Raw genomic sequence first — 16,396 nt, forward strand, 5'->3', positions numbered from 1 at the left:
AATTCCTTAGGCTACTATGCCCCAAAAATATTTGTGATCTACATTTATGTATTTAAAATTCAAAGACAAGAGAGAACAGTATGTAAAACAGATTTTATTTGACATGCATGTGTACCAAATATAAAATTAGTTTAGCTGATAGATCTAGGTTGGGTAAAACTCTCTAACTATATCATATAAAACAAAGATTAGCAACCATTTCTTATGTTTCTCAGCTACAACAAGACTTTTGCCATTGCTATAACTTGATGTTACTGGAAAATCTTTTTGATATTTGCCATTAATAGTATGAAATAAAGTGGAAAAAATAAGAAATATATCTATATTCTGAAAATTAAAAAATTTTAAACAACAAATCAATGCTTACATGCTTGTCCTTAGAAGGAAACACATCTATCTGAGCAAAATCAGGAGTATACAATATACACATAGTCATCAAGTTAAATTTATGTTGCAGGAACCAACTTTCTGGCAGGCAAGAAAGGTGCATGACTCTTCCCTAACCAAGAGTTATTCATGAGTCAAATAAAAGGATTTTGCTAAAGTCTGCTGACTCTTCCTTGACATGTTTGCTCTCCACCCTCACAATTACAGGGATTTGAGAGATTGAGGCCCTTAGCTAGTATCTTAATAGGTCCCTTTGTCCAGTCTTGCCCCATGCCCCCATCCTTCTTCCATACTTTTGGAAGTTACCCTTCTGAACTCCAAATTTCCACTGCCTGTTCATGAAGCCCAGAAATCTTAATCTACACAAGACCACTGTTTTCCTTTTCTGACATTTTTTCCCAGCACTCTTGCTGTGCTCTAGCCCCTGAATCACTTGCACTTGCCTGAATGCCCTGTGCGGTTTCATGCTTCCAGTCATCACAGCCACATGCTGGGCATGTTGCAGGCTGTTGGCACACACTTGCTCATGCTGTTCCCAATGCATGGAATGTCCTGCCCCAAATCTGTCTCCTGGAAAATATCCACATACCTTTGACAGGTCTTGGTACATGGTCCCTATAATTTTGGCCTCATCAGTTAAAACTAACCTCTTTCTGTGCCTTCAGTCGGCTCTATCTGGATTTCAGTCACCTGAAGTCTTCATACAGTATGTCTAGTAGGCCATAAACTTTGAGGACAAGGTCCATGCCTCATTCATCGTTTCATCCCTCACACCTGCCTGGTACTTTACACTTGCATTGATTCGTCTTAGCCCCTACTAGTTCTATTTGGCCTTCATCTGTGGCAAAGAGCAAAATGAGCCAGAAACAGCTTCATCAGACACTACTTGCTTATTATTTTACATGTTACAATAGAAATATAAGGATCATAAAGATGAACCTTAATGGATGAAGCCTAGAGAAATTTATGAACTGCCTCAAGTTAGGAAACACATTAATGGCTCAGGGTTTCTTCCATAGCCACAATCGGGAAGATGTGCTTCTTATGCTACCTTGTTAAGCAACTAACCAAACAGAGCACAACAAAACAAATGGAAACACTCCTTGTCTCCTAAGAAGTTCAACAATTCTAGTATTGTGGAACATTTAATAAATAAAACCTTTCTTCCAGTTCCCTCTCCCCATAAGCAGTTGAACACATCAGTGTTCAGCTCACACTATTTCTGAGCTTAATGCTGGCATCATGTCCTGAATATAGATTTCTCTCACTCTTCCTGCAGATTTAATTGCTCCTTCCCCTATATGTCCCATAACACTATATACACCCTATTATAGCTAGTTAAAAAATAATAATATTAATTCTAGACCATGAAATTGCAACAGATCAGTGCCTGGCATATAATGAGCACTCAAATGAATGAGGAAGTGAATCTTGCTTTAATGAAGTGAGTCAAGGCTAATCACGTTAATTCTAACCTTAAGAACTTCCTTGGCATTTAATGAGGGATCATTATCTTTGAACATAGATTTAATTTCAGACAGTAGATTTTGCTGCCTGCAATATTAAAGTTTGCAAAAAGGGTGTTAATTATTTATGAGGACACTATATTTTTAAGAAATGAATTTATTTAAACTATTGCTATAAGGGTTACTTAAACAGTAAGTGAAAAAACCACTAACAATGGTTCTCATAGTGATTGTTTTTTATGTATAAATACTTAAGATAATTTTAAGTGGTTGGAATAGGCCCATACAACACAAATATTCTGTGGTGTTGCATTTAATGTTTTAAGTATTTAACATTAAAATTATCTAAAGTTTAATTATTAAATTCCAGCTGAATATGTTGTGGGCATATCATTTAACCTAAAATGTGCTTTTGAAATTTATTCTCATTGGATCACTGACAGGTTAACCCCACCCTACCCCTACCACTCATAATATGATTCATTATTTTGTGATTCTTGAGAGTTAAGAAAGCAATTTTAATACCTGAAATGCAAGTCTAGCCTGTGGCTTCATTTTTAGAATATGGTAATTTTGCAAAAGTGCTTGAATGCTTGTTTTAACACTGCTTCATCTCAACTCTGATATTGTAACTGTCTCACTGAAATAAACTTACATGACTGGCAGTACTAAGACACTTAAAAATTATTTCAAACACTAATTTCCTTTGGTCCTACTTTTTTGGGTTTTATATACTGCTGTGACATTCTTTTAAGGACATAAGCTTTAATTAGAAATGACACGGAGAAAAGTGACTAGAAAACAAATCTGAGAGCTTTTAAAAACTTCACAGTATAATAGTAAATGCTTTTAAAGATAATCCATCTGATGACATCTATGCAAATTAATACTACAAATTCAAAGACATAAGAAAATAGAGTGGACTTACTTTTATATTCATACCTCTACTGATGCTCTATAATAACCACACTAGTATGATAATGAAGCAATCAACAATTTGTCTCAGGCTTTGTGTATATGGATATCTGTATACTTCTTTGACACACATACACACCCCAAATACACCAATTACTTTAATCCTATGTACATTTAACTCTCAGAGTGATCTGAAGTAACCACAGTGGCACATAAAAGGAGAAAACATAATGAATTCCAGGCTTCATAGTAAGTAAAGCCAAACCATATTGTTCAAATGATGCTATAGTAGCTATTTTTTACAGGAAAACACAGATTTCTACACTTTCTGGTCAGTTACTACGTAATTAAAATTGAACTTTGCTAATATTGGTTTCAAGTAATGAAAATAAAACATTCTTGACTTAGGATTACATATAATACATAAAAAAAACAGATTGTGAGCTTTTTTTTTGAGCAATCATAAAACATGTTCTCATCTGAATGAGGGAAGGAAATACTTTCAGTTTAATATGTTTTTCAATGAAACAGAATAAATTTACAATAAAGTTAGTGATCTCATTCAATAAGTCTTCCAATCTTCAAGTTCAGCCTAACAGAATATCAGTGACTACAGGAGGGAAAAAAACAAGACAAAACATAATCTCCTGTGGCCACCATCTTAGGGGCTGGTTTTCTTGTATTGCTGAATTCTATCACAAGCTATCCTGTTTCCAAGGTTTGGACAGTACTTTAAAACAGAACTGCCTGAGAAGATTCAGAAAGCCTTTGTTCTTGGGCTTACACAGTAAGCACTTAGTGTGATTCTTATCACATTTTTATCCAGAACACAGTGTTGTAGGTCACATTTTTCTCAACAATGCTTTTATACTGATTGGTGCTCTATAAATATAAACATATTTATAAACAGGATACACACTGATGTGGGGATATGAAGTTAGCCAGCCATCCATAAGCAGAATGGAATAAAAATTGCAGGAAGAGTAGTATATGATGCCAGGCCCATACAGACTATAGATGCCAATCCCAAGACTGCTGAAGCAAGAACACTTCTCTGATCACGAATAATGATCTTCACATTCTCACAAAACTGGAAAATAAAATTTAAGAATATTAGGAAAGGTAGCTAAACCCAAGAAGAACCACATATAACCAAATAACAAAACAGGATCCCCAGCTATTTTTTGTCTACCAGAAGAATTAGAAATTCCCTTATGACCTCTGAAAATATTTATGATGCTAACAGTCTAGTTTCTTGATCCCACATCCTACAGTGGCTGAAATGATCTATTAGACAATTGAGTAAATAATGGCAGTTGCCATTTGTAAATATAGCATTTTATAGAAAACCATAGAAAATATAACCACATAAAATCATTCAGGATTAAAGGTTAAAAACAACATTACACTGCCTATCAATAACAATAACATATTCTAAAATTATATGAGCAAGGATGTCTTTAATCTTGAGTAAAAAGAATGGCATATGGCCTATTCAGAGGGAGATTTAATTCTTCCAATTCACCATTCTAAAATTTGGTGATACCAATGATAAATTTCGTATAAGTCTCAAAATTTAAAGGCATAGGAAATCTAATTTTGTTGTCATCTCCCATTCCTTGCCTAAATAAATTAAATTCATCATTAATTATGTGGCATATAATTAGCTGCTAGAAATACAGATAAATTAAATATGGTCTTTATACCTGAGGAATACATTCTTCTAATATGCATAAATTTTTTTCCTTAGAAAAATAATTTTATTTAGAAGTAATGGCTTATGTTTGAATTCTGGCTCCACCTCTTATTGGCTGTGTGATGTCGGGTAAGTCACTTTAACCTTCCAGACTACCCTCTTCTCCTCTTCCTTGGGAATACCGAGGTTGTTATGGAGAACAAATGAGATGTTTTATGCTAAACTACTCTGTATTCTTCTATGCACTGTATAAATGTGAGGTATTACAATGATTATTATTAATACTACATCTGTCAACAATTATCTCTGTCATAGCACTGTCTGTGCCAGAATTTAGCAATTAACTGCCATTTTTATATGAGTTTTGCTATTTGTACTTATTTTAGGCTCTTTGTCTAGACATGGCATTGTATGTGCTTTTAGGGTTTTCTATAGTGACTTACATAGTACCAGACAGCTGGGTTTCCAAATTCTTAATAGGTAGAATGAACAAGTTCAATATATTTTAATATACCACCTTGAGAGTATGATTGTCTCTGTCCAGTCACACAATATCTAAACAGCTTTGAAACATCCTGTTATACAGATGTTGGCGTGCTTATAGGTCAAACATATGATTTTCTCTTTTTACTAAACTAACAAGGCATTGAGTAAGAATTACTCTATCTGAAAGTGGTGAGGATCAAACCCAACAAAGTTTTCAGGACAGTGAAAAAGAGGAGCTTGGCAAATAATGGAAGATATGATATTAAGGTAAGTGAGTTGTAGATACAGTTATACTTGTTTCACCTTTTCCCCAATAATTTATAGTTAATAATGTCCTGTTCCTGTTCCCATTGCTGTCAGCCCAGAAGGCATCTTTAGTGGTGTTTAAAGGTAGGAAATTTCTAGAAGGTATGGAGAAGTATGTAGGGACACTTTCCCCTGAGCACTAATTCCCCAGAAAATAAAGGAGTATTTGCAATTATTTGGGGCCATGAAAAAGCAGTATTAGTAAAGTAAAAAAAAAAAAAAAATTATAATAGAAAAAAGCATGAGGAATAATAATGGCTAGCTAAAGGGATTTTTAGTTTATAAAATACTGATTGTCCATAGCAATATAAAAATCCCATAATTTTATGATTTCCAAACTTGCAGAGTATTACCACAAAGAAGTAAATGTTCTTTTCCAGTTCATTTTCAAACTAATTACAGTGTTTTTGAGGGAAAGCATTCTTGAGAGTTTTTATAAACTTGAATTCAAGAGACAACTTTGCAACTCTCATGTTAAGTTGATAATAGTTGTATATATGGAGAACTCAACAATCAGACCCAGAGTCAAATAATTCCTTATGTTTCTAAAAAGTAGAAACCAGTCCTCCTTCACTATTAATGACCTACTTCTCTCAAGGCATGTTCAAAAAACAGTCCTTAGAATTAGAAAATTTGGGATAAGGATTTTTTTCCCGGGAAATCTACTCTGTGGCCAAATTGTTTGTTAAACCATTCAAAGTGAAGACAAAAACTCAGTTTCACAAGAGGTGCTATGCAGCAACAGCAATTAAAACTCCTCTACTTCTGTAAAACCCGACAAAGTTTCCAAAGATGAAAAACTACTCCAACTAGTTATTTATGCAGATTAAATATTTTACTACCTTAAAAAAATGCTTTGACTGTTTTTCTGTAGAAATGTATAATACAGTGCTATATGTGTTCCATGAAACAGTTACTCCTAATTACCAGATAGAAATACTGTTTTTCCTTAGAGAAATGATTTGCTTGGTTCCTAAGTAAATCTGACGTGTTTCCTTTTGTACACTTTTGGAGCCAGTGTTTGTAAATGTGGTGAAGTTCATTTCTAAACAGGCCTGGACTGGAGTTCTGATTCTTGAATCATTGCACAGTGCTCTAACTGTATTTTTATTTTACTTGGAAAAGAATTCCTAGATTGAGTCTGTTGTGGCTCTATAAAATCTACCAGGAGTTTCATATACCAAAGTATAAAAGCAAAATACTGCCATGCTCTGCCACAGAGGAGAGAAAAAGATTTTCCCAAATTGGTCAAAAAACTAGTCAAGATATGGAGCAATTAAAAATTGGTTACATGGACTCAAATTCTCTTGGTCCAAAAAATATCTAAACATGACTAGTAACACTAAAAGCTCACTATGTGATTACCCAGGTTTCCATTAGGAAAAGTAAACATTAACAATTACTGTCTTTAACAAGTGCAGTGAAGGCTGAGAAAGCTTCCAATTGCAAATGAAGTTGCAGGCTTAAAATGTTAACTGTCTTTAAAAGCTAAGAGGTTTTAAAAGGAAATAAAAATCCATTTGTCCCCTCTGGATTTGTGGCTATTTTATTAATCTTAAATTCTAATGCTGTTTTTTCAAAGTACTCATAAAAATTACCCTCCAACATTTAATAGCTCTTCTTGAAAAATCAATTGTTTTGATCTCTGGGCAACCCATAAACAATCTAATCTAACTTTAGGGCTAATGTGTAAAAGAATACTTAGCAATAAGGAAGTCTAGATGCAGATTAAACCCAAACCCAGAAAGAATTCAGAATACCAAGCAAAAGACGTCTCTGAAGTGCAGGCACAGGAATAGGGATTTACCAGGGAGTCCCTCTTACTGGTAATTTTGATAATTTATATTTAAGCAAAGGAAATTCACTGTGCAGCATACAAAGGGAGAAAACTGCATACTTCTTTATTGTTGTGGATTAAATTTTGAACTCTAGCCGGGCGCGGTGGCTCACGCCTGTAATCCTAGCTCTCTGGGAGGCCGAGCCGGGCGGATCCTTTGAGTTCAGGAGTTCGAAACCAACCTGAGCAAGAGCGAGACCCCGTCTCTACTATAAATAGAAAAATTAATTGGCCAACTAATATATATAGAAAAAATTAGCCGGGCATGGTGGCGCATGCCTGTAGTCCCAGCTACTTGGGAGGCTGAGGCAGGAGGATTGCTTGAGCCCAGGAGTTTGAGGTTGCTGTGAGCTAGGCTGATGCCATGGCACTCACTCTAGCCTGGGCAACAGAGTGAGACTCTGTCTCAAAAAAAAAAAAAAAAAAAAAAAAAAAATTTGAACTCTAGACACCTTCCTTCCAATTGAAATTCTTGGGAAAAGTTGCAAATATAGGACAACGGATTTCCTATGACTCTGGGCCCCCCAGTCACTTGCCCTTTGTCATTTGAACTATTGTGGGTGGACACCCTGATGACTTCTGCAGCAATAACTGGGCAGCTCTCTGGAATCTCCGTAAGCGGTCCTGTACTGCCACACCCTTTTACTGCTCATTTCGAGATATTCTGCAAGGCACATAGTCATTTATTTATTTATTTAGCGTCCCTTAGGAACACCGGAGCTTTCCGTACTTAATCTAGAACTCTAGGAATGGTGTGGAAGGGTGGGGGAGGTATCCAGGAAGATCCCGGCTTCCAGGGAAGAGAAAAGCTCAGGGATGGGAGGGGGCATCCCACCTCCCTGCGAGTCACGCGTCATACCTTGTCGGCCTGGGGGCTGACCGGAGTGCCGTATCTGCAGTAGGTCACGAAGTGCTCGCAGTTGTCCCACAGTAGGCTGTAGGAAGTTAAGCCTATCCGCTTCTCAGCCCTACGCGCCACCTCCTCGTTGAGCAGCGCCTTCTTCTTGAGGGACTCGTCCAGGTGATTGACCAGGATGTTGGCTCCGTAGGCGAAGTCCTCCACTGTGTCCACGCGGATGCTGGCCACTTTGACAAGGACGCCCAGGATGAGGCGCTTGTTGGAGACCACCTTCTGCGTGCGCCCCTTGTCGTCCGTCAGGGCCAACAGGATGTCGGGCATCAGGTGGGCGACACGGTTATCGCCCAGGTAGATGCCATAGTGGGTCAGATGGGTCCGGGGCACCTCCAGCACGTCGCCTCGGAGGAAAGAGCTGATCTCATAGAATCTGTTCCTCCCTTTGTCTTCGCTGGGAGAGCCCAAACTGAAGAGCTTGAAGCTGGCGATGAGGAGCAGCTTCTCCAGGAGTAGGGACACCACCTCCAGCATCGGGTTCTTCATCCTGTGGGAAGGGGGAGCCTTGGAGGGGAGCCCCCGCCGCTCTGGCACGAGCAGGGTGAGCTCGCCAGACAGGGGCGCTGTGCCGCTGCTCACCTGCAGGCCAGGTGGGCTACAGCGCGAGGTACTGCGGCCGCCGAGGAAAGAGGAAGGAAAAGAAGGAGAAGCCTGGAGACTGGCTCAGCCAACCCGCAATGGGGAGTGAGGAGGACAAGGAACCGGTGGCTGGCCGCGGGAACAACACCGCGAGCGGTGCCGCAGGGAGCAGACGAAGGAGCACACCTGGGGCCGAGCGCGGTGCTCAGAAGTGCCACCTTCGCCGCGGCCTTTTATGGCCGTCGAGGGGGCGGGGCCGAACGCCGTCACAGACCCGGCGAGCGCACTGATTGGGCGCCGGCGGCGAGCCGGGTTCGCAGCGGGGAGGGCCGGGACCGCGCTCTCCTTGGAAGGGGCGGGCCGACGCCAGGCTCCGGTTCCGCGCCGGGGTCCCTTCCCGCGGCCGGCTCCCTCTCGCACGGGAAACCTAAGCACTTCCGGCCTGGAAGCGGCCGATTCGGGAGGGTAGAGGCCCAAGGCGTGCCCGCGCGAAACGTCCTGCACCTGTTGGGACTGGGGCGCGTTCCTGGCACTTTGGGGTCATTTTTGTTGGAATGTCCGCGCCCGCGAGATGTCTGAGTAGGGCGACCTCCCTCTGAAGGGACGACTATCCCGAGACCTCGGCTTACTGAAGAGACTGCATTGACTCTGCGAAGTGTGCGCGCCTCGTAAGCCTGCGGATTCTTTTCTCTGCGGATGTCCCTTTTCTCCCCCAGGCTTCCCGCGGGCGCCCGGGCGGGGTCGTGCGGGGCCGCGTGCGGGCGATCGAGCCCGAGGTCCCTCCGCGCGCCGAGGCACCTGTGGCGGTTGCGCGTCCCAACGGTCAGCATGACAAAAACGGCGCGGCTCCAACGTCCCCCGGGAAAGCGGGATTTGTGTCGAGTCTATTTCCCCGGCTGCAGGATCACAGGCATCCAGCTTCGCCTAACCCACCAAAACATTGCCGCTTCTTTTCTTTTTTTCTTTTCTTTTCTCTTTTTCTTTTTCTTTTTTTTTTTTTAAGCGCAACAGCCCGGAGATGACCAAAGGAGGCAGAACACTTGGATGGGGCACTGGGTTCCCTGCCCCTGAGCCTGCGGCCCCCACACACGCCCCCTGCATCCCCGAGGGCGGCCGGGGAGCTGCAGCTGCGCCCCCGCTCCGGGCCCCGCTCGAGGCCAGCGGCCGCGCCGAGTCCCGCGCTTGTCCATCCTTATGCAAATGATTACAGGCCGCGGACAAAGCCGGAGTGGGGGGTCTCGGACGGCTCCACAAAGCCGCCCAGCTCGGGGCTAGGAGGCTCCATCCGGGAGCAGACTCCCTGCTCGCCTGGGAGAGCGCATTCTCTGCGGGCGATGGATGAAGGCACATTCATCTTACCTGGGAAACGGAGGGGGCCGCGGAGAGCAGGCGAGGCGGGAGGGGGCTCCGCGCCCACCCCCGCCCAGGCTGCAGTCCCCGACCTGTCCCCGTCGTCCCGCTGGGCGACGACTTTTGTTCATTTCACAAGCGACCGCGCATCACACGGTAGTCCCAGCGGAGAGGACAAGCTCCCACGAACGGATGGAAAGAGGAAGGTGGGGAAGAGGAGAGACGGTAGTGGACGTGGAGATTTTTTTTTTTTTTCGCATTTTGTTTTCCCGGTCTTACCCCCGAAATTTACAGAAAAGCGGCAAGGCAGCAAGCGACTTGCTGAAAGTAACCAAACTCCTCCGCACAAGGGTGCTTGTTAGCGCCTAGCAGCACGCCAGCTCAGCGCGCTTCTTTGGAGCCGGGGAGTCTGCGGAAATGATTCCGAGTCGGATGCAGACCGGTGCGCGGCGCCGCGGCCCCGAGGGCGAACCCGCGCGCGGACCGCTCCGGTGCCGCGGGGAGCGCCGCTCCGAGCCTCTGGCCCCTCGCTGGCCCAACGGCGGGGGATCAGAGGGGACGGGCCGGTGAGCGATTCCGTCCACCCCTGGTGTCGCCAAGGCGGCTTGTACCTGGGACTGTCTCCACCTGGGGAGCTTGCGGAAGACAAAAGCGAGGAGAATAGCTGCACGGCTCCACGGAGAACTCTTTTAGAGCCAAAAATATCAAGGCGGAATCACTCAACAGCTGCATCCACACGCACCGCGTTTTTGGAAGAGAACGGGCAGCGCCGAGCTGATTTGTATTTGATTTTTTTTTTTTTACTTTCTCTCTCTCTGGGGTGGGGGGGAGGTCAGTTTTCTGGCCGCCTTCTTCAGAAAAGGAGTCACTTCAAAAAGAAAGCGAGGGCGACACGAGACCTGAATCTGCGTGTGTTGCTCGAGATGCAGATGTCCGGCCGCCTTGGAAATGAATGCGGATGGGGAGCGTCCCCGGTTTCTTGAAGGTTATTATTTGCCTCTGATAAATCCCTATTTGCAAGCCCGAATGTTATGCCATTCAGTCACTTTTATTTTTCTCAGAGGAACTGCCCGAAAGCAGCCCTGTCCCCTGCTCGGCCCACTGGGAATTCGGCTTCTGGCTCCCAGAAGGAGGCAGTGGGACGTCTTAATTTTTCTGATTTCTAGTCTCCCAAACCTCGTCAGGAGAGGTTAGCGACAAGGAGGCAGCTTTTCAGCTGAGAAAATGTCTTGTGGAATGACCTCTTGTTGCTGGACTGCTTGCCCTGGTCAAGGATCATCGCAAACTTATCTTGCAAAAGGCAACTTCTTGACGTTCTCAAAATAGCTTATATTTCTGTGGCTGAGTGGTCAGTTTTTGATGGCTCCCTAGAGACACATTTCATAAAAAAATATGTTCACACCCTCATAGGCCACTCATACTTTCCTGCCTGCATCAATTTTAGTTAAACAAAGGGAAGATTATCACTGATAGGTGGAAAGGCCCCAGAGAAATGCAACATTGGAAAGTTCTCCGAAACTAGAAACTGTCATAAGGAGACAGTTGCTAGAAAGACCTCTCCCTCCCTAGATAGTAAGAAAGGCGGCTGCAATGATAAGGTTCCATGTGCAAACGTGCCTTAAATATATACATGGGAATGGGTTGCCAGGTCTGGCAGGGAGATTTACAAAGAGCCTAGATTTTCCTGGTCCACATATATAGACTGCGCTGAGCAGTCAACCCTCACCTTGGCCACCCTCTCCCTAATTGCCTGCAGAAGAACGAATGACAGCTAGTGCCCCACCTGTGGATCTGCCCCAGCAGCGCCCTCCCAACTGCTGGACTGGGGCTGGAGCCCATTTCTCCCAGTAGCACAAGCCAAGACCCCTCTGGGTCTCAGCACAGAAAAGGCTGAGATTGGGACTCTATGAGCCCACCTAACTTCCAGGCCTCTTCTGCAGACCCTCTACTTCAACCGCATGGCAGGTTCCAGGGGAGTTTCTGCCCGCAAGAACTAGTACAGGATCAGTGCAGAGCCAGCAGAAGCCTGAGGCCCTAGAAAGCAAACAGACTTCCCACCCACGGGCTTCTTGACTCTGGAGTCTTCCTGCTTCTCAGAGAAGCCTCTGGAGTGGAAGATATGATCATAAATAACATTAGTAATAATAATAGCTAATGTTTATTGGATGCTTTCTATGTGCTCAATGAACTAAGCATTTTCTCATTTAATCTTCATAACCTCATGAAGTAGTATCTCCATTTTACACAAGAAGTAACTGAGGCTTATAACTTTGTTTGGTCACTGTGCTAATGTGTGGATCTGGTCTCAATCACAGGTGTCTTTTGTCCCCACCCCCCAGGTCCTTAACCATCACTGGGGAAGGCCTGACCTTCCATCAGACTAAGTACCCATCATTATTTATTGAAAACCTGCTACATGGCAGGTGCTATGCCCAGCCCTGGAGGTTTGGCAAAATACCTAACCCTAAGCTTAGATCCCACACCGTTTCTTTGTAGTTTGGATGTAATTTCCCCACTTCCCTTGTGCCATAAGGTCCAATTTCTAACATGAGCAATTTTACTGGGATAGTGAGAAAGGGCTGGTTAAGGTTCTGGTTAACAGTGTCCCTCACCAGGAAGCCTCCTGCACTGGAGTGGCCACAGAGTCCTGCACCCTCCTTGGACACATGAATCTGGGGTGGGGAACTTCAATGTCTTACCCCAGGCACAGAGTCAGGAGCAGAACCAGCGTCCCAGCTTTCTTATCTCTGAGATCTTCTTTTCCCTGAGTTCTAAGCCTGCTAAATTTGGTTTTGTAAATTGCATATTCTAAAATTCTTGTTGTTTGTGGATTTTTTTTAGACTACTAAATCACTGGGCTTATAAATAATGATAATGTTAAAATTTGTTTAATTTTTTTCAGAGCTATCCATCTACCTTCAGTTCGTTTACAGATGCTCGGCACTGATTCCCCTGGACAAAAACAGGGACAGGAACAAGCTCACTCCAAGGGTGTGGGAAGAACAAAGGCTTTTGTGAACTTTCTTCTGGCAGCAGAGGAAAAAGAGCAGACACTTTTTTTGTGGAGCCTCCTAACTCAGTGCCACATGGAGTGTTATGCCAATAGGAATCAGTTACCCCCTGGGAGGAGACTTTCCCGGCTTCCTTCCTGGTGGCTGGCACCTTATTAGTGAGGACCTCTCTCTCTCCTATTGTTTTAGAAAGATTAAAGCCTGCAGCTTCAGTTAGTCATGTTGTTGTTGTTTGTTAACCATAAAATAAGAACACTGAACAAAACAAAGAATTTACATTTAGATTATGAAGAAACATGACCCAAAGGAATACAGCTCAATCTAAAATTAACAACAGGTTGAGGCAGCTGTGACGATGAGAAAGGAGACGGAAAGACAGAAACCCAGGGTTGAAGGCCTGGAGGTGCAATTTATGGCTAAATAAATTCAGAGGAGTCACTTGTCACCTCTGAGCCTCAATTCTGTCTTTTTATAATATAATGGGAATAATAGTTCAGATGGCTATTTCGAGGATTAAACAGATCTAATATATTGCAGCAGTGTACGGAAATGCCCCATGCAATGAAGCCTCTATAATATTTGTATTATCCTTCAGAGGAACAAAGTAAGGCAGGGGAGCTTTTCCATTTCTGCTTTGACGGCGCAGTCATTCAAGAATGCAGTGTAGACAGAGGGCATACTTTAGCTCACAGACCCTTTCTGAAGACTGGCACAGAGGCACAGGGGTGAGTAGAAAGTAGGCAAGTCGGGGCTTTGGAGTTGAAGGAAACGTGGAGACCTGAGGACACAATCAGTAGGCAGCAGGCACACAGGGGTCACACTCAGGGGACTGGGAGCTCTCCCAGAGCCCTGCTGCTCTGCCTGCTCGCCAGCAATGAAGTGGTTTATATTTAATAATTCATAAAAACAGATTAAAACCTGTCATTGTTTTTTTTTTTTTTGAAAAAAAAAAAGCCTTCCACAAGATACAAAACACCCCAAACGTTCATTTTAGAATGATAAAATACCTAGGAATGACTAAAGGTTTTGTGACACTCACAAAACATAAAGCACATTTCGCTTTAAAATATAAATAATAAATGGCAAGCCATGTTACTTAGTAGTAAGTTGGAATAGATATAGCAACTACTTTATAAATTCATCTTGTTTCCTTTTGATTCTAATTTATCATTATGGAGGCAACAGTAAATATAGATATTGGATAATGTGGGATTGTTAACAAAGGCAAATGTGACCATAGCCTTTGGCTACATATTCAAAAGACAACTCCAGTGCCACTGCATTCAGAAAGGAAATGTACAGAGAAATTGGGCATCACTATCCCTAAATAGAGCAGCAGTGGCAAACACCAGTAATAATAAGTAATAGGAACAGTGATAAATGCCATGCTATTAATTATATTTCAAAATCCTTTTTAAATGGGTAGACATTCTAAAGATATAATGACAGGTAACTGAATGCAGCACTTTCTCTCTTAATATCAGGCTTCACTTTAGATACTCATATCTGATAATGTGTGAGGTCGCTGACACCCTTGAGGCCTGACAGTCCTCGTCTGTCCATTGTCCTGCTGTGCCGTGTGCTAGGCTAGAATGAGATGGTATCTTAACTCCTCCAAGTGTTCGTGGTGAACAAATCTATGAAAATCAAACTACTAGAGCCCTTTGGAGAGTCTTAACTGTTGGTGAATTTTCCAGGGAGTAATTACAAGAAAAAGAAGATAAATCGGCTGGGCGCGGTGGCTCACGCCTGTAATCCTAGCACTCTGGGAGGCCAAGGCGGGTGGATCACTCGAGGTCAGGAGTTCGAAACCAGCCTGAACAAGAGCGACACCCCATCTCTACTATAAATAGAAATTAATTGGCCAACTAATATATATATATAGAAAAAATTAGCCAGGCATGGTGGCGCATGCCTGTAGTCCCAGCTACTTGGGAGGCTGAGGCAGGAGGATCGCTTGAGCCCAAGAGTTTGAGTTTGCTGTGAGCTAGGCTGACGCCATGGCATTCATTCTAGCCTGGGCAACAAAGCGAGACTCTGTCTCAGAAAAAAAAAAAATAGAAGATAAATCACTGTCCAGTACTCGGAAAACCTAAATAGGATCCACAATAACTGTTTTCAGAGTAAGATAGAAGTCACTTATAGTCCAGTAATGCAGTAATTACATAAAAAAGAGAAAAAAAACTGAGCAGGCGTTTGGCAGCAGTTGGTGTTGAAAATCAATGGCTCTTTTGATAATATCTTCAATCACACAGAAATTTGAAATGATCATACTGTCTCATCAGTGACTTATAGTAATATATATTATTGACATGTTTTGAAAAAAATAGTGTGTCTTTTTAATTTCTAAAGTTAATTTGAAGGGAGGTCAGTGTATTATTCTGGTATTTTGTAGTTATATTTACTCTTATCTTACTCCATGCTAAAACAAAATTCAAAGTAGTTCAACTATAGCTAATTCATACTCAAATACCTCAAGCATCTATAAAAACGGAAAATTGGATTTTTGTCTCAGACTTCATAATTGGGAGACCTCCAAGCGGGTAGCGCTCTACTTAAGAACCAAGCTGCCTGTGTTCGCCTCTGTAGGCAAAAACTGCATGCTTGAATTAAATACACATATTTTTATTCTGGTTTCCCTCTACAGTGGCTTGCCTTCTAAGTCAGATTACATAAGGTTATTTTCATTATATTAACACCTAGACTTTATGTGTAAAGAATGTGAATGGAACTGAAACTGGATCACACAGGATTAAAAAAGAAAATAAATTCAGTAAGTCTTTTATTTAAAGATAAATTAAAAATATGTACAATTGTTTTCATTTACATAGGAGTTTAAATCAGAAATCACAGTAATGTTAATGTTCAAATAGTTTGACTTTCAAAAGGAATAAAAGGAATATTTGCCCTTTGGTCATAATTATTTCATGTTGTAACCTATATTATACTTTTTCTTTTTCCATCTGTCATTCTTTTGTCTCTATTATTTAATTCCAGGGGATAGGAGTCTAGAAGGGAGGACTCTTATTTTTTTGATGATAACCTCTAAGTATATTATTCCCACTGGCTGTAATCCTTGGGAGCCTTATGGCATCCAGAAAATCAGTCCTAAATAAACTAGAACCTGGGGACTGGGGCTCCTGGTCAGCATGAGGGTGGCCTGAGGTCTCTTAGATCACTAGGCTCATCCATTAGTAACCAAACCGGTGCTAGGAACCACACAGTGCCGGGCCAGACTTAGCAGGTGCTTACCAATAGGGAGGTGGTCCTAGAACTAGGCCCACAGGATTAGCTAGACTTAGACATCCTCAACATTGTTATTAGATTTCCTACTTTCAGTCCTATAATACCCAGAATATTGTCACAACCTACATCGTGATTCTAAGTAAACTGGTTAAATTCTTCATGCCCTGGATCACTCATCTACAGCAAAGGTGACAGTATCCATTC

The 16,396-nt window shown here is 42.4% G+C and overlaps 1 protein-coding gene and 1 long non-coding RNA gene across 2 annotated transcripts; one reads left to right on the forward strand and one right to left on the reverse strand.

Moving 5' to 3' along the window:
* On the reverse strand, positions 1-8,786 carry LRAT (lecithin retinol acyltransferase). The gene is made up of 2 exons (XM_012783638.3): positions 7,953-8,786; positions 1-3,858 (listed from the first exon to the last, which is right to left on the reverse strand). Exons 1-2 carry the CDS (start codon positions 8,490-8,492, stop codon positions 3,706-3,708), a joined length of 693 nt encoding a protein of 230 aa, XP_012639092.2. The 5' UTR covers positions 8,493-8,786; the 3' UTR covers positions 1-3,705.
* Positions 8,787-10,389: 1,603 nt separating this feature from the next.
* On the forward strand, positions 10,390-13,162 carry LOC109729238 (uncharacterized). Its single transcript, XR_002221230.2, has 2 exons — positions 10,390-10,920; positions 12,838-13,162. It is a non-coding gene; the product is annotated as an uncharacterized LOC109729238 (long non-coding RNA).
* The last annotated feature ends 3,234 nt before the right edge of the window (positions 13,163-16,396 follow it).

Source organism: Microcebus murinus, chromosome 15 (assembly GCF_040939455.1).
Source record: "Microcebus murinus isolate Inina chromosome 15, M.murinus_Inina_mat1.0, whole genome shotgun sequence".
In the NCBI taxonomy this organism is placed as follows: domain Eukaryota; kingdom Metazoa; phylum Chordata; class Mammalia; order Primates; family Cheirogaleidae; genus Microcebus; species Microcebus murinus.